Source organism: Amia ocellicauda, chromosome 8, assembly GCF_036373705.1.
Source record: "Amia ocellicauda isolate fAmiCal2 chromosome 8, fAmiCal2.hap1, whole genome shotgun sequence".
Classification (NCBI taxonomy): domain Eukaryota; kingdom Metazoa; phylum Chordata; class Actinopteri; order Amiiformes; family Amiidae; genus Amia; species Amia ocellicauda.
Genome location: NC_089857.1, coordinates 14,366,272 through 14,386,032, shown reverse-complemented (window position 1 = coordinate 14,386,032; position 19,761 = coordinate 14,366,272). Strand labels below are relative to the sequence as shown.

General features: G+C 37.0%; 1 protein-coding gene across 3 annotated transcripts in view; it reads right to left on the bottom strand.

Moving 5' to 3' along the window:
* Positions 1 to 879: 879 nt before the first annotated feature.
* galt (galactose-1-phosphate uridylyltransferase) overlaps positions 880 to 19,761 on the bottom strand; it is an 86,604-nt gene continuing 67,722 nt past the window's right edge. For all 3 annotated transcript variants that reach the window (XM_066712117.1, XM_066712116.1, XM_066712118.1), the window contains 2 exons: positions 5,496 to 5,650; positions 880 to 1,215 (listed from right to left, as the gene is read on the bottom strand). In XM_066712117.1, coding sequence (XP_066568214.1) covers positions 1,123 to 1,215; positions 5,496 to 5,650 — 248 coding nt within the window. In that variant the 3' untranslated portion in view covers positions 880 to 1,122. The remainder of the gene's footprint in view (positions 1,216 to 5,495; positions 5,651 to 19,761) is intronic.

Genomic DNA, 19,761 nt, shown 5'->3' with positions numbered 1-19,761 from the left:
AATCTCTTGCTACTGAAGCACATCAGGCTTTGATCGGCATTGACAAGGACCATCTAAGTGTGCGATATGAAATAAACGACAATCCCCTACTTTCGTTGAACTGCACAATTAAACCCCATTAAACCACCACTTAATATCATAAAAATTAAAGTGCTTAGTTGTGTAAATGGTTCAACATGGTACTTCTTGCTTGAGGTGAGTGTTATATAGTTATTTTTCTTGCAGCCTAGAACATAACTCTTAGTTATGATTCATTTATGGAAAACGTAGAACTTATATCTTACTGTGTTCAATCCAGTACCATTACCACACAGTTGACCTTTGGAACTGTACCATAGATAACAGAGTGGAGTCTTAGGTTTTCTGAATGTATTGTGTGGTTGTGTACTTTATATATTGTGTGATTGCAAAATGGAAAACACCTTAAAAAATGGTATTGGGGCATTTCATGTATTTTAACTGAGCTTGTGGTTTTCTCATGCTACTTTGTCCAGTGTACTTAGTGATCTGAAAAATGATGAACACATACTGTTATACCAGGAACTGATTTTTTATTATTATTATTATTATTATTATTATTATTATTATTATTATTATTATTATTACTGAATTCCATTGTAAAGGTCCTGCAGTTATTTTACTGTAATAAAGAATTATCCATCATACAAATTAACACTTGACAAGATTTCTGAAATGTGTCAGCAGGGCCTAGGTTGTGATTCACAAAATTAATTTCACAGGCTGAGTGACCGGAGTCCATTTTGGATCCAGGGCTCCAGAGGAGAAAAGCGTTAGAAGTCAGTGGCTTATGAAATTCCTCATTAACCACTTTAGTGTGCACTTGCTTGCTTACAAGAATGAGACTAGAAATAGGCCAAATGTTTTTAGACTGTGTATTTCGTCTGTGAACTTCAGCTTCAAGTAGAATCAACAAGCACTTTTCTTATGTACTACATTCATCATTGGAACAGAACACAATCAACACCACCATTGTCTGAAGTCTGCAACTTTTGTTTTGATTAATGCTTTGAAGGCAACGACTCGGCTGTACACAGGTGTGAGCTGCTGAGGACTTCCATCCGTTGGGTTTATCATCAGCGAGGTGAGACGTATGTGAGCTGTTCATTCACCTTCCTCAACAGTCGCTCCCAAATTGCTTTTGTCTGCTTTTGTTCTGTAGTGCTCCTCCGGCAAGTTCCTCAGTCGTTCAGCTGCCTGCAATGAATTGAATTGTATGAGAGGAAGCACAATTAAAAGCTCTGCTCTCCAGACTGGTTTCAGTTAAAAAGATGACCGCCTAACAAAGCAGTCTTCTTCACAATAGTCCAAAGTCCCCTCAGAGCAAAGTCATCAAAATGAAACTGTGCTTGGATTTAATTCCATTCTAACTGTCACAACACTTTTGACTGTAATTTATCTTTTACTTTATTTCTGCTCTACGAGTTCCTGGGTTGGGATTCTGTATCACCATTCATTGGGCTGGTGCTCAGGAGAATTGTTGACATTTATACAAATGACGTATGAAAATAAACAGTTAAACACAACAGAATTGCATCTGCAATGTCTCAGACCTGGCCTAGTCCGCAAGGCTGGGCTACCAGACACTGTTGTGTTTGTGGCTGCTCTGTTTTATGTCTGGTGTTCTATCACATACATGTTATTGTGAAGTGAAGATTACCCATTTTATTACTATTAGCATCAGTGGTATGTACAGTGTAGTCAAAGAAGGCCTAATTACTAATAGTAGGGTTTCAGTTACAATTAAGGCAATGTAAAGTGCAAATACAGTACAGATATAACGAGGATCAACAGTAGGGAACATCAAGGTGAGCAGATATGTGGATAAGTGCAATGCTATACAGGGTTTCCCACAGAAATTAGCATAGACGTGGCAGTCTGTGACTGATTTGTCGAGCCAGGATGGTGCTGGCAGAATGTCGAGTGGGTGGGTATGGGTTCCTCGCGAAGGAAGGGAAGATTAGCCGTAGCCAACAAGAGCGGGAGACTGAGCTTGTGCACTTATGCTTTGAAAAAAATCGTTTTTTGTTTTTTTTTCCTTCACGCATTTGTTTGACCAGGCTGAATAGTGCTGCGGGAAACCCTGCTACAAAATATAAAAATAACATGACAGGGCTCTGTATTTGTATACTGGGTGTCCAAATACACAGTGATGTCACTGCAGGTAATGTAATGAAAAACCACGTAACTCCAAAAAAAGGAAAAAAAACACTCATTGATTAATGGAAATGGTAATTGTATCACTTCCACCTGAGCTCACCCAGCAATTGAGCAGTTGTATCCTGTGATAAATGTATTTTAAATTAAGTTTCATATATGGCTATATTTGGACTCCAATTCGTTTCTACGCCAAGAGAAAATACTGTCTGCAATGCCACTGAGGTCAATAACTGTCTATGCTTTTTTTTTTTTTTTTTTTTTTTCATAATGCATTTTTATAAGTTTGCATAGATGCTGCTTCAGGCCATGAAAATAATAGCATTCTCTCTCCACTCAGCGATAACAGCAAGCAAAACATAATAATCTCACTGGCCAAGCTTTCCTCCTCATACCATGAGCTGAACATATAGCTAGGTCTCTAACTCCCTAATCCAATCTCATTCAGCCCTATACAGTTCAATAAATCTCACCATCTCTCTACAAAGCAATTGGATACCTCTCAAGAGTTCCTGGATTTAAGCTAGATCGGTTTCTAGTATATGATTAACCAAACGATGACGTTCAAAATTAAGAATTAAACATATTAAAATACACATTCCTAGCGGACACAAATTCCCAGGTTGACTTTCGGTTCCATTTTAATGATTATTCTCTGACAAGATGAAAGCTGAACACATCTGTAGAAGATACATATTTTTAAAAACTTTAACACGAGCACAACGGTGATGTTATCAACAGGTGCCAGATTTAGGAAGTTCTGTGTGTGGCAAACAAGACAGACAGATAAGAGCACGTTTAGAATAATTCGAACACTTTCACCGCCTTCATTTAACAGGTAGACATAAGGAGAAGCCGTTTTCACACAGCCGACATGTGTAACAGCACTGTGTTAATTTTTTTAAATACAATAAAAATGGAACCAAGTCAATCTAGGAAGTTTTTTATGCTGGGAACTATTGTATCCTACAGTGTATCCAGATTTAAAATCATTAAACCAGAGGAACACTGATGAGATATTTATTTTAACTAACCTTGGTAAGCATCTTCAGTCATTAACAAAACACCCTGTTGTTTTTCACTTTATTATACTCCACTGGGCTCCGCACTTGTACATAAGCTGCAAATATCACTGCTAATATAATGACAATGTTTCGATATCTGGGTCAGCTGGGGAATGCTGATGAAGTTGAATCATCGGTAACTTCTGGGGAGACTTAAGAACCATAATAAAAAACCTGAGACATCAAATGTACGAACTGCAGTTAGTGGGAACAGAAACACACATGGTGCGAGAGGACGTTTCTATGCTACACATTCCCGATGTAAGCCTCAGGTTTGTTTTTGCAGTTCCCAAGCCTCAGCAGATTTGATCAGTGATTTGATTTTGCCATTCCCATGCTGATTTAAGCCCCAGGGTATTTGAACTAAAATGTCAAATCACTCATAATTACACTGAACGTATTATTTGGGGGATTTGGACAGCACAGTAGACTGCTGTGGTAAGTAGTATGTTTCCCATCAACACCACAGGGTGCTCTGCATTATTGTAATACTGTATGTAAAGAAAATAAACTTACAAACTAAAGTAGACACCAGCGCACTATATCAGGTCATTTAATATGGATTACAGCCAAAAATAAATTGGTTTGTTTACACCGCTTTTAATCATATTCAGCTCCAGTACTTTTTGAGAAGCTCCTGAACACCTCTGTGCATGATTAAACCATCATTGGACAGATCGGCCAGGGATATCCTCAGAGCTGTGTAATTTGATCAAGCCATCAGTCAATAAGTGAAAACTCTCCATTCAACTCTCAAGACAAATCCCTACTGTGGAAAGATTTGGTGTTGGATTAGGGAATAGAAAGTGAAGACTAGATCCCTTTTAGATGTGCCCTGAGTATCTTTTTATAGTTAGTTATTCTGACAGGGGCTTTTGGTGTCTGTGGACCTTGCCTAGCTTTAATTTGCCCCTTTCCTTTTAAATTATAAATGCAGTTTAGCTCTTTCTAACTCTCAGTTAAGGTAGCATTTTAGTATCATGTATTGCTCAGCTGCCTGAAAAGCTTGGATTTGGAAAGGATTTGCATGGTTATCTTGAATTTTTGCCTTGATTACCCTCCGTATTTGCCTCCTACCATGTTTTATCATATGAAATGTTGATAAGAGTAGGATGGCATAGTCCTTACAAGATTGTACTCTGCTGTATCAAGATATTGTCAGGGTGTACAGTAATAAAGCACAGCAAGAGCATTATAAAACAAGAATGCAAAAAGTATCTAAACTGTGTAGTGGGGTACAAAGCCCTGACTTATTTAAATACATCTATCCACAATATTTATAATTTTATTATCTCACACACCCATTGTGTAAATGTTAAACCTCATCATACTTGTCTGTAGAATGTGCAAGACCAAGCTACCAGATATCGTTTAGGTTTTGTTTGCTCTGTTTGGACCAAATGTTGTCACTGGGTTATTTCCTGGTTGTACCTTATTTTAAAAACTTTTTACATTGTTGTTTGCAAAAGGAATACAATTAACCTTTGCTGGAAAAGTATTAGACTGTCAACACTCATTCAATGAGACAGACGTGAAATAAAGAAATGGAAAACACAGAAACAGATGTCAGGCTCACATCTAAAAGGGTCATTTCCTTTTGGTGACCAGATATGAAGATGGGAAGAGAAGGGGATATTAATATCTGTGAATCGGTATATTGCCAGTAGTAATCTAAACCCCTGTTCATACACACAAATTGTTACTGAACAAAAGGAACAAAACATTTACCATTCGGGGACAGAGACTAATTTGCATGAAAATTAATTAATAATATCAATCGGAGGACATGACGGACTGGTGATTAACTCCAAACATTTCTCATTAAAATATTCCCTCTTGTTAGCATTCACAACTGCACATGGTCACTATGCAAAGCATGGCTGGCAAAAACATATTTTTTCCAGTCGCATTTGTTTTCATTTTCATAATTGGCTCCATAGATATTCCTCTCATTTATGTCTGTACAGAACCATGTGCTTTCCAGTACATATTCTGCTGTCACTCAAATAGCAATGAATGCTGCTATGGGAAGTAATGAAATACAAATGTTAGGACAAGGAAAATGTTTATTCATCTCTATACACAACTCCCTTACGACTTCGGAGTAATTCATTTAGATAATTAAATATGTCACCTTAACAACATGTAGGCAGATGAGTGGACTGGAAGGGTCTCGAGTGGAGAAGCCCAGACTCATAGCATTAACAACATGGGGATCGCAGGCTTTACCTGGTAGGCAAATGGTTGGAACTTTACCTGCTCTGGTGTGAGGTCCCTCTGCTCCGAAGCCAGCATTTCATACCCCACCATGAACTTACGCACAGTGGCGGAGCGCAGCAGTGGGGGGTAGTAATGGGCATGAAGCTGCCAGTGGCTCATATCCTCCTTCAGGTACTGGCCTGTGGGAGCCCCTGTGAAATGAAGAGGAGTGGTGTTCAGTATGATAAGACTAAACACAGCAGGGCCTTCAAATGCTATACGAAAAGCCTGGGCATCCTGATTTTTCACAAAAGGCATCAGAGTACAATTTCATCAGACCACATTGTGGAAGTCATTACAGGAAGTCTCCAGCATGTCACCATTCATAGAAGGCTTGTTTATATCTCAAGAGGGTTCACAGCAGTGACACGGGAAGTCATTTCAAACTGGGGGTGCTGAAAATTAGGGATATTTTCAAATACAGAGATTTTTTTTTTTTTTTTCATTTCATGAAAATATGTACAGACCAAACCAAGTGAGTTTTATAATGAATAAAACCCCATGGCATGAAATAAAGAAATACACAAACCCGAGCCAATCACTGCACTTTTTATGTAAGATTAAAAAACGAACACATTAATGACACTGCAACGCAAATGGGAAATTAAATTATTGCAACAGGTATAGAAACAATATTCCCAAAACACACTGATGTCAAACACAGATTACCTTTAAAAACAAAAACAGCTGTGTGCAAGAATTAGAGTCCCCATTAAACTTGGACTTTCATTAAAGTTAGGGCTATTTATCTGCTGGTTTAACTCAACTGGGTGTAGATTTGTATGGGCTAGAATGGGCAGCTGGGGTTCAGGCTGCTATCTGGGCCTAAAATGAGGCCAGTACCCTGTTATTGTAATACAGTCTCCCCTCTGTAAAGCACTGTAATGGAGGATAACGACTGGGCATGAATTGGGACTTTAGCTGATTCATTGCCGTATCTGCATCAACTCGAATTTTGATGTTTAAGACAAATTTAATATAAAAAAGTGAACATTGAAAATTAAATAAAAATTGCCCAACCAGTTAAAATCAGTTTAGTTTTAATATGCCATACAGATGAAGGTAGGAATGGTCTAAATCCTGCATTGTGATTGGCCATAGCGAAACAGAGTAACATCACTGCATTACTGAGACATAGAGCATAATAACAATAATAATAATAATAAATAAATGAATACATTTGATTATATTGTCAAAAAGTGTTCCAGCTTCATTATTTTAAGTTCTTGAGCTCTCTTCCTCGAGACTATAGGTAGAAAAGGCGTCTCCTCTCAGGAGGTCTCGACCTCCTTATTACCTGGATGACCAGGACGCTTGTAGATGAAAAATCAATGTACTATTGTACAGGGACTGCATTAATAAAATGTATGTAAGCTAGTGATATACCTATTACACTACTAAAGTTTGTGATGTCCATTTGTGTTGACAAAGTTGGTTTGGGAAGTTCGGTTAAGAACTGCCCTAGTAAAAAGAAATGAACAGAAGGTTTTATGGTTGATTTATTGACACCATATATTGATAGTTTAACAGTTAATCCTTTATTCTCCACTGTTTTAAATGTGTTTCTGTAAACTAGCTACAGCTATTTACTTGTAAAGCCAAAGCACAGTTATCACAGAGCAATTCATACTGTAACGCCCTCTCACAACAGTACATGGTGCTGATACTGTCAGTGATTGGTTGAATAAGGAATAAATGCCCGCCCCTGCATTGCAATGCTATGCTTATTGGTTGAAACACTAAATTCCAAAAGGCAAACAGCAATACTAATTGGTTGAAAGTTGAACAATTACTTAATTACACCCCCACTTCCCACATGCCTGGTTCAGTTAAAAAAAAAAAAAAAGACAAGATGAAGACATAAGAAACAACACAGGATGTATCAACACATTACAAAATATTACAAAATATGTTAAAACTGTGAAAAACATGCATAGAGGAACACGCAGAAGACACCCCATGAGAAAGGTTTCACGGTGCATGCTGAGTTATAAAATGGTTGTAAGAACTTAACATAAAAACCTCAGAGGTTTGGCTTTGGTCCCAGCTTAAATTCCCCTCTCATCCCCATGTAATGAATGAAAAGCGTATCATACAAGTTAAATCTGATTCATCCTGTCTGCTTCTGTTAAAACAGCACAAGATGTGCCTAACTGCTGCTGTTTTATATTCTCTACTACTTTGAAATTATATTTTTACTCTCAACTTCTATACATGTTCCTCTCTTGCCTTTCTTTTGAGTTTGTATGATTTTGTTTTTCGCCTCTTTCATTTCGGTTGGGCATCCATACTTTTTTAATTATGAAAGTATTTCTGGGTAACTGTCACCTCCACTAAGTAGACAATAAGTAGATATTTTCTACATAGCACTCCTGTTACTAGAGAAAGATAGGAAAAAACCACATTGCTTTACATGAAGTACACATTTATTGTGTTAGTCTAACACTGAATACAAACAGATTGGCATTTCTCCCACATTACATGTCCTCAGCCATGATTTTGTAAGGTTTCAAGGATTAATCCTTCCAAAGTTTATCACGGGAAATATGCAAGGCTTTTTGCGCATTAAGCATGGTCTGACAGTACATTTACACTGTTAACTCGCTTTCATTGCATTTAATATTTTTCTCACGTGTTCACTTTGATGTTCTAGATCATGATAATATGATTTACTCTGGTAACTGAAGAGTAAATCTCTGTTTATGAAGATAACTACAACACTACCCTTGTAAACTCTATGACACTAGTTTGGGAATTTTGTACAGACTCAATACAAACACAATACAAAATCAGTGCACATCTTGACTAAGTGTAGAATATTTTCCACTGTAAACCTTTAGCTGGATAAAGACCAGCTTCAAATAAAGTTAATCTGACAAAAAACTTCCCTCTTCCAGAATATTGATGAATATAGATAGCATTGCCCTAATTAGCCCCCTGAAGCGTAACTAAACTTGTTTATAATCATTTGAGGGCTTAACGAAGTATTTTGTGTTACATTGTCGCTGACACAGAGCTAAGACTAAGCATTACATATGAAGAACTGGTATGAGTGTTTTATATTAACTGTATGTTTTATATTAATACTAGTATTAGAAATCATAGCATATATACAGACCTAGCAAATTGGATTTATCAAGCTAGCAAAAGCCAACAAAGCATTTGTTAAGGGTACATTCTCTATAAGTTTCTCTGCGCCTCCACTTCTGTTTTTTTATGATAAGAGTCACAGCCTACAGGTTTCGGCAAGTTTGCTTAGTGTCCATTTGTGGATTTCCTGTTCTTCTCTCAAAGCTGAAGATGTTACCTCATTGTCCATTGTTAAAGAAAACCGTTAAAGAAAACCGTGAGATCGGGCAGGTTGTATGCCATAACAAGAAAACACCTGCTCCCATGATTTTCTCTTTAAAACTGTACTAAGTTTCACTGTGGGGTTGCCCCTCGCATGTGATTCTTCCGAGCTCATTAAATAAATATATTATTCTCTGGACTTCTAAGACTTCAATTCTTTACTGGGCTCTTCAGACATTTAATAACACATAGAATCTATACCTATGTACAGAAGGGGGAAAACAGCATCAACTGTAACAACAATAACAAAAGTGTTCTCTATTCTTGTCCTATGTTGCTTTTAGTGATAAAAGTTCAGTATTGTTGAAGGTAAAGTATGGATCCAATTACAACATCCAGCACAGCGCAGCGTGAGTGAAATTCATATCTTCATCCGTTCCATATTGTACAGCAGGATTTCGACTTATTCAATTACACGGCTGACATTAGGAATTTCATGTGCAGTTGGGAGTCTGTGTTTAAACATCCACTGGCGCTGAGGGAATTCATTGTGAAAAGTAACCCAATATCATTCAATCACACTTTATGTTTTCAGGATAGCAACGAGGGTCAACAACCTACCCTTGCAACACTTGAGGGCAGAAAGGAAAGAGAGACCAGCTGGAGGATGTTGTCACCAAAGAAAGCAGAGTAGAATAGATTTCCTTGCCTCCAGAAGGCAAAACATATTAGACAAATTAGTGCCGAGAAATATTCGGAACGGGGAAGCTCTGCAGGGAGGCAGAATTCTACACGTTGGCTGATGCTATTAATCAAGACAGAAACAGGCTGTTCTCCAGCATTAATCTGCATTGCTTGTAATTGACATACATTACCTGTGTGAACATTTTACACCTTGTACACCATAACACAATGACAATTTCTTCTATAACTACTGAGTTTATATAACCGTCATCAACTCTTGTAGAAATGTCATAGAGAGACTCTGAGTTTTATTTTATTCCTTTTTAATTTAATAAAATCTTATCTGTGAAATCACTGAGAGAAGGATTTTGCTCTTATATGTCACCCCTCAGCTGAAAATGAAAGACCTGCAGCTTGATAGACAAGTAAGTACAAAACCTCTAGTTTACCAAGCTCAAAAACTTACTTTTTAGCTCTCACTACCACTGACTTGTCTGTTCTGAAAATCAATGGGGGTGGTTACAAGTGACAGCAATATAGGAGCAGTATGTATGATTTAATAACATACATATTGTATTGAATTATATCATTAGCATGAATATAGTTCAGAATATAATGGAGTTCAGTGGAAAAGCTTGTGATTATATTAACAAGGCATTTTGATGCATCAGTGGGGCATTCACATTACACCCACATAAGAAATAAAACAGTCAATTTCCTCTTGAATGTCACCGGGGTTATGTACAGGGTGCTGCCAACTTATCTTAGGTAGGTTCTCATGCCAAATCTATGTTACTTAGCAACAGAGAAGCCTGTATTTGTTAACAAAAAAAGCCCCTATTCAAGGCAAGTAAGTAATGTGCAATCTTTTGAAACCAGGGCAGTCAATGAAGTCCTGTGGTTTCATTTTATGTTAATCACACCATACTTATGCGGTGTGAGGAGGATAAAAGAGACAGGGCAGGCATGAGATAAAATTGATCTTGCTTCATCTGACAAGAAATAACCTACAGGTTACTTTATTATGAAGTCTCTGCAACCCATTGAATCTATTATAACACGCCTGTGCAGTATTAGTCTCTGCTAACAGAAAACATTCATGTCTATAAGGCAAGATGAGCATTATAGTTCTATGAAAAACCGAAAAGGAGCAGTTCAACATGCTCAATAGGAGATGTCTGCACATTAATTCTTAAAGCAATATTTTCTTTGTTCACAAGCAATAACAGTCAGCTTTCATGTTTCTGGAACAAAAACAAATGAGTGTACGTGAGTCTTCAACTAAACTGCACCGAGGAAGTATTACGGCATGTCTGCATTACCCTTTAAAAACACTTCAAAGAGCAACATGAGAGTTGTAGTGACACTGTAGGTTACAGTTTTAAGGTTGGTGTGTTTTAAGTCTGCAAAATTGCCAAAGCATGAAGCAACTGTGACTCCTAGCCCTTCAAGAAAGCATGTTATCCCTTTACAAAAGGGTCAGACCCCCTTGTGAAGCCAGTATGTTGTGCTCTTGTCTTATTAGGCCATCTAGGTGTCCCTCCATTTCCTCCCATTAGACATTCCTTCCTCTCTGCAGGTTTATCATAGAACAGAACACATTGATTCTACAGGGGTACTGCTGGCCCCTGAAACACCAACATTATTTAAAATGCTGTTAGCTTAGTAATAATAATAACAGATTAGCTTGACCATAACTTAATGTGCAACTTTTTTTTGATTCTTTGTAATTTTCACTACATTTATACATTGGGAGAATCACCTTAAGGCAAAAATAAGGCAATATTTTCCCTCCACCCACCTATTCAATATAATAAAAGCTGGATAATTTTCTCTACAAGGTACAAAATCCACTAAAGTACTCCATTAAGGACCATCATAGACAAAATGATAGCTGGCCATAAGAGCCGTACTATCACTCGTGTCATGAGCGAAACATTATCAGCGTGAATCGGCAATACACTGAACTTGGATTTTGAAAGGGGTCGTGCTTTCAAGCTGGAAAATAACAGCTTAAAAATGTAATTGACCTCTAATCATAATCTTTGATATATTTCTTTCAGTTGCCATTAATCTTTTAGGGAGTATCTAAACCTGAGCTCACACTTTCCATATCATTATTAGGGCAACAAATAGAGTCGAGGATTTATCAGTATTTATCAAGACTTTGAGTAAGATTTCGTATCAACTCAATAAACTGGGGGTTCACATTTTTGTTTTACTGAAATTAATATATCTCTACATTAAATATACTGATTAAACTTGCTAACACCTATTTCTCCAATTAAGTTCAGATTAATACACGCTGAATATGATTTGAAAAGGTTGTGGCAGGTTGAGCTACTATATGTAAGGGGCTAGAATAATCCCCTTACTTAAAATATAGTGAAATCCATATGAAATCCATATGAAATTTATTTTCTAATTAGTGTTATTGACAATGTTCAATCACTATATCTGCATATTAACCTCGCAAGGAATTCTGGGTGCAGGTCAAGGGTCAGGAAAGTTCCAGAAGGTTCGCAGTTTTGTAACGTGGGTTGTGACGAGGGAACAGTGATTCTTACGACAAAATAAACAATGTTTTTTTGGATGTGTAAAGAGAGGTAATAGTTTTTTTTCTGCTCTTGTAAATGGTATTAAAAAAAATATTTTCCAGAATAAGTTTTTGAGAAAACAGATATAGCCTGTGGCTCAAATAGTCAGGTTTTTTTTTTTTTTAAAGACAGAATTGTTTGTAATTCGGTGGAGAAGGGACTGGAGACTGAAGGTGTATGCCAGGATCCAGTCGCTGCATTTTTGTTAAGAAGAATTCTGTGAGTGAGGCCGAAGAACAAGAAGAACATATTGTTGTTTGGTACTGTTTGCCATTCATGGATCATTTGTTGTTCTGGAGTTTCCCAATCAACACGTCTCCATCGCAGAACCATGCCAGGAGCAACAGACATGTCATTATACCTGCCACATTCTTTTGGGACACTTTATTTTGCTCAAGACATTTATTTTATTTGAATTTTTTTTGGAGAATGTGTTTGTTAAAAAGGGGTTAAAACAGATGTAAAGAGAAAAGAAAAAAACTAAACAATGTAAGGTTGACATTGTGTGAATGTGATGTGCTTATGTTGGTGATTGGTATAAAGATGTTCCATGCAGGCTATATACACTTAAATGTATCGCTAGGAATAGGGGAGGTAAAACTGCACAGTGAATAGTTAGTACAGAAAAAGGGGTGAAAAAGTTTTAACTGAAAACAAAAAAAAACTTTCTTGGAAAAATAGTTTCAAAATCTCTTCAGCAAAGAAATAAATGTAATTTGGTTTTCTTGCCTAAGACTTGTACAGGTTTTAATGTGATGAGGTTTATTCAGAGACCAGAGTCGGTGCACTTCACCATTTCATTGGGTTTTGGGAGTTATTATTTTTTTATCAAAATATTGGATGGGAGATGGTTTCAAAATTAAAAAATCCTGTAGCTTTTATTATCAAAACCATACATTCAAATACAGCCGCATGCCGATCTGCTGAGTAGTGTTTTTGTAGGAGACTTAAACAGGCTGAAGTGAAGTAGGGGAAGTGGACTATACAAATAGTACACAGGACTGAGCTCCTGCGTACCATCCCTATCCGATCTAGAGGTATACACTCCAGGAAGATATTTTAAAAGCGACTGGGTTTTCAAACTTTTCCCGACATACATAGCGACATTAAATTGCGCCCACATATATAGTTATATAGATAAGGAATTTTACCAGCAAATCAGCATCAGGGCTCTTTTAACACCAGCTGTAATAATGCACCTTGTGTTTCTGAATGTTGTGAAAATATGGTGATGCATCATAAATAGCAGTGATTAATAACCTGCAACCAACCTAATAACCCAATCTGAGAAAACACAGGAGGTTGTTTTCAGACATCAATACCGTGTGTGTCACTCATTAGCAGTACAAGAAGAAAGGTTTGCTTTCAAATGGAAAAAATGACTGGCTTTAATCACTTCAAGTGGATAGACAACCATGTCAAAGACAACAGAAGACAAACAACACCCAACATTTCCGTCTTCGTCAAGCATGCAGAAATAAAAGGTGTTCCTCATTGAAATCAATATATATTTTAAGTCTAAATCTTTTTATTTACAATTGCAAACAGGCTCTTCAATTGCAATTAGTCATATAATTTATATAGCACAACAATCTTGTGCAGTAGTATAAAAATAAAACAAACATTCCTATCAAGAGCTCCTGCCGGTCTTTAAAAAATGTAACTAATGAAGGTCTGTTTCTTTTCACCTCTTAATGCTGGGATCAGTAGAACAGATAATGAAACAGCCCAACATGCTCTGCTTATTAAAGCGCTGCAGAGTATGGTCACAAATATAAGTTGAATTAACAGTGAATTCCCAGATGGCCCACTGAGAAAAAAGTAGATACATAGCAAACAGATGGAGACAGGACAACCATTGTAACATTTACTGTATCAAACATTCCTACAAAGATGGAAAGAAAATATTATAGGTATATTACATAAACAGCTGAGAAATATAATTTGTTATATTTTTTTAAAACCTAAAACTTGATCTCCAGTATATTGTGTGACATGTCTATCCATATAAGGAGGATAATCAGTGTGAAAACCGTGAGGGTAAGACGAGCATTTCTCATTAGTTTCTCAATAGTAATTATTTCAAAATAACATATTTTTCATAAATGTTCCCCTGGCTTCATCTATGCCACGTCTGAAGGCAGTTGTGAAATGTATTTGTTAAAAGTATTTTCTAGTGGAAAGCTCAACAAATTGTGAAGAAGGCATTTAATTGGAAAAATAAAATATAAGCTTTTAATGAACACATAGTGGATTTTCCCAGATTTTTCTGTGTGATTTGACTGTCTGTGACTGGTCCTACTGATCCTCTGCAAAAAACTGGGACTGTCATTGCATACCTTGTCGTGTTGTGTCAACAAGAAACACCACTCACATCCTTAAGAAATGCATACAATTAAAAAACAATCAGAGCACAGGGACATAATGGATAGTAAGCCGCTTTCAAAACCCCATAGACCTGAACTTTGCATTTGTATGCTTAAAAAAATAAAAAACGCATTGTATGCCTGCAAGGCAGCGGAAAGCAGTGTTTCTGCTTATTAGGGATTCACAGGAGGTCAATTACTGAAACATATTGAGAAAATAACTTTCATCGGTGTTACTGACTAAGTTAATTGCACAAACAAAGCTGTAATGCAATTAATTCATGCCTGACAAACACTCCTCTTCATCAGATGACCTGTGACAACAAACCACTTGAGCATCCAAGATGCAAATTTCCAAAAGGAAAGCACACTTTTTAATTATTGCAACATTATAGGAGTATAACAATAAATAACCCCAACTGTTTCTACCAAATTGGACATGATTTAAATATTTGCATGATTTCCAAAACATGAGTCCAATATTTACTCTTCCTTTTTCTGTGTATGAATAGTCTTCTTCTACATGAACAATACATCAGCATTTAAAAGGTAATGGCAAGGGCCTTGCCTATAGGTAAATACATATTTCACCTTTCAAACTGTGTTCCATGGAAAACTTAACTGAATACTTTTATTTTCTCCAGACAATGCATCACTGAGTACAGTATATTCATATTGTACTTACTTCATGGATAAGGTTTAGCAAACTACTTTAATTTGTCTCCTACGTTAATACATACAGTAAGGGAAAAAGGTATTTGATCACCTGCTGATTTTGTACGTTTGCCCAATGACAAAGAAATGATCAGTCTATAATTTTAATGGTAGGTGTATTTTAACAGTGAGAGACAGAATAACAACAACAAAATCCAGAAAAAACGCATTTCAAAAAAGTTATAAATTGATTTGCATGTTAATGAGGGAAATAAGTATTTGATCCCCTATCAATCAGCAAGTTTTCTGGCTCCCGGGCGTCTTTTATTCAGGTAACGAGCTGAGATTAGGGTGCCCCTAATCTCAGCTCGTTACCTGTATAAAAGACACCTGTCCACAGAAGCAATCAATCAATCAGATTCCAAACTCTCCACCATGGCCAAGACCAAAGAGCTGTCCAAGTATGTCAGGGACAAGATTGTAGACCTACACAAGGCTGGAATGGGCTACAAGACCATCGCCAAGCAGCTTGGTGAGAAGGTGACAACAGTTGGTGCGATTATTCGCAAATGGAAGAAACACAAAATAACTGTCAGTCTCCCTCGGTCTGGGGCTCCATGCAAGATCTCACCTCGTGGAGTTTCAATGATCATGAGAACGGTGAGGAATCAGCCCAGAACTACACGGGAGGATCTTGTTAATGATCTCAAGGCAGCTGGGACCATAGTCACCAAGAAAACAATTGGTAACACACTACGCCGTGAAGGACTGTAATCCTGCAGCGCCCGCAAGGTCCCCCTGCTCAAGAAAGCACATGTACAGGCCCGTCTGAAGTTTGCCTCTGAACATCTGAATGATTCAGAGGAGAACTGGGTGAAAGTGTTGTGGTCATATGAGACCAAAATCGAGCTCTTTGGCATCAACACAACTCGCCGTGTTTGGAGGAGGAGGAATGACCGCAAGAACACCATCCCCACCGTCAAACATGGAGGTGGAAACATTATGCTTTGGGGGTGTTTTCTGCTAAGGGGACAGGACAACTGCACCGCATCAAAGGGACGATGGACGGGGCCATGTATTGTCAAAACTTGGGTGAGAACCTCCTTCCCTCAGCCAGGGCATTGAAAATGGGTCGTGGATGGGTATTCCAGCATGACAATGACCCAAAACACACAGCCAAGGCAACAAAGGAGTGGCTCAAGAAGAAGCACATTAAGGTCCTGGAGTGGCCTAGCCAGTCTCCAGACCTTAATCCCATAGAAAATTTGTGGAGGGAGCTGAAGGTTCGAGTTGCCAAACGTCAGCCTCCCAAACTTAATGACTTGGAGAGGATCTGCAAAGAGGAGTGGGACAAAATCCCTCCTGAGATGTGTGCAAACCTGGTGGCCAACTACAAGAAACGTCTGACCTCTGTGATTGCCAACAAGGGTTTTGCCACCAAGTACTAAGTCGAAGGGGTCAAATACTTATTTTCCTCACTGTATGTGGTGGGTTTTGGTGGATTAAATTCTCCAGAACAGCATCTTGCATTTCTTGATCAATTTGGTAAACAGAAAACGGTCACACTTTAAAAATAAAATCTTCCTGGAAGTGACATTAAACATTTGCCATTTGCACCTCAGAGCAATCAAGGGACTTTTAAATAGAGCCTAAACTGATCAAATGAGTGATGATGTGATTACTTGTTTTTCTTTGAGTAGTACATTTTTCAGAGGTTTCTGGTGACTTTTCATGTGGACTCTAGTCTGGGCACCACATAGAACACTGCAGAACACATATAAGAAATATTTTCACTGGAAATGATTTATCACAGATATGTCTCACTAATGCAACCATCCCGGAGGAAAGAGGCACGAGGCCCAGCACCACCCACACTACATCTGGACAAAGCTATAGCACCCAAAGCATGCTTTTCCCAGACTAATTGAGGTAAAATATGCAGTTTAAAGACAAAGTATTGATTAGAACTGTATACCTTTCCACATTTACAAGCATTTATTTTCTTACAGGGCACTGTACAAACAGATACCTTGATCTGAGATGGTTTGTTCCTCACCTTAGTGAACAAAAACAAAACATTTGTTTTAAATATGTGTTTGGTTTCTGAAAGATTAACAGAATGTGGTGGAATCCATTCCTCAGAAATGAGAATGGACGATAGGCCTGAGAGATTGTAATGGTCAGTGAGATAAAAAAAAAAAGTAGTGTAGAAAAAAATTATAAACTCAGAAAGAAGAGTTGTGCTTGATTAACAATTTATTCAGGACTGACTTAATTGATATTGACAAGGAAAATCTATTGATGCAGAACAAAACCAGGGTTTTAAGTATGCAATTCTGTTTCACAAGCTGATCATTAAGGAGTACATTGACAGACATAGTTGAGGTTTCTTTTCTATTTATGTGCTGCAGCTATATTGAATTCTGTGGCCCGGTAATTGTACGAGCATTACTAACATTTTACACTTAACACTTATTGATCATCTAACTTGGAGATGCACATAGTCATTTGACATCCTAGGAGAAAAACATTATATCCTTTGAGTATTAGACGGACAGTGGTCCTGTAATTTATTTTCCATTCATTTTAATATAATTTCTTAATCACCCTTTTTAGATAAATTCAACATAGGCCTAGTAAAACATAACATTTGAGGAAATTTTGATGCTGAAAGAGATAGGACCACGAAATTGGGTTTCAAGGTGACAGTGGAGAAGACAACAAGTCAAATGAGCATATATACATATAAATCAAGGAGCTCACTTCCACTAAAAACTCCTTCGGTCTTGGTTTTCTTTTCTAGCATATTCATACATACTTAAACCACATGCAGTGAATTGACTACTGTGTCTTGATAGAAAATCTGTTTTAGTATTAAATCACAATTTAAACCACTTACAAGGAAAAATTTTAATTTTATTTCCTGATTTGTATTAATTGGATGGCAAAGCTAATGATGTTCCACTATAGAAGGGTTATTTCATCTTTAATCTTGAACCTTAATTGAATACACTCAAGCACATTTACAGAATAATGATGTGTCCTTTGATCCATCATACAACTGTACCCCAACCCAACACTGTAAATGCATAGTGCATCAGAGGAACCCCGTGTACCTTAGTATAAATTCAAATACTGTGAGGTTTGGCTGATGATGGTAGCTGAAAGAACTTTCTTCTGGACTGTGTTATTACATCTATAATTTACCACAGCAACTCACAATGATGGCTTGCAAAAAAAACAGCAAGGACAGTTTAGGTTAAAACACTTATTTTCATCGAAAGCTACATTTCTCAGTTGATGACTTTAGAAAGTGTAGTATGGATTAGTGAAATTTTAGAATGGGATTGTTTTCAAGAGTAATAGTTAGCCATAAATGTGTCATTTAACACTGATTTCTGTGAACTGAGTTACTGATGGTCAGAAGCTAATCCAAAAGTTGCAGATCTTCATAGGATGTATTTAGTTTCAACCTGTCAGTACAAGTGTGATAACAGGAATGAGAAACTGTCACCATTTGATTCAATGAACCACAGACAAAGAACCGCAACAGTGTTAATATTCTGTTTCTGATTTCAGGACAAAGGAAAAGGGGCATACTCGAGCTGTCTTCAGTTGGAAGATGAAAAAACATAGGCTATAAGTTATGGACAGAAATGTACAATATTCATCAGGTGCTATATTTCTGTACTCTGACAATATTTTATATATTTCATTTTTGGAAATGTGTCTTCGTTTTTACAGAAGTGAGCAGTTTTGAGTTTAATTTGCTTAAAGAATCTAGATGGAACTGAAGGGAAAGTAAACATAGACCCTGGCAACAATGAAAGTGTATTATTCAGGTAAATCTCAGTGGCAAATGGGAGCAAAGCATTGGGGTTTCACCTCACTTCCACTAGAGCAGAGTGCTCATATGTGGCACTAGATGTATATAATCTCTCTCCATAAACACACTGCATTCTTTGTGGTGGAGCCTACAAGAATTACTCCAGCAGTATTATACGTCTTATTTCTTGTACGTTTATTTTACTTCCAAATAAATATTTAATGCCAGATAACTATCAAGCTATCAGCTGACTCATGTTATCAAATCACAGTGTAACAAAAGGCTTCTAATTGTTGTATGTTTTCTAAGCAAATATTTTGTTCTTGTTGACATCACTGACATCTTGATGTAATTTTTTCTAAAAAATGATTGATCAAATCCCTTTTATTATTCTAGTCATACTGTTTGTGCTGAAACTTTAACACTATTTTTTAACTACTGTAGGTCTTACACAGTATCTGAAAAATGAACTTTTCTAACTGGATGACAGTTCATGCATCCAAGTTTTGTTGATAAAGAAATATACATATACACTATATATATATATATATATATATATATATATATAGAAGCTGTTATGAGTGGGTAAATTAACATACCCTCTGTTCCATTTTTGCTTGAGAAATTATGTTAACATAAATCAAAAGTGTATACTATTTTTTCATGACATATTTGATTAATATTTCCAGGTGTCTCCATAATGTTGTTTGCAACATACAAATTCAATTAGAAACAAATACAAGACAATAAGGAGATAAAATAACCTAGATGAATGTTTTCACCTATGGACATTTCTAAAACTTTTCATGAAGGTTGGAGGAATTGATAACCTGCAGCAAGACATT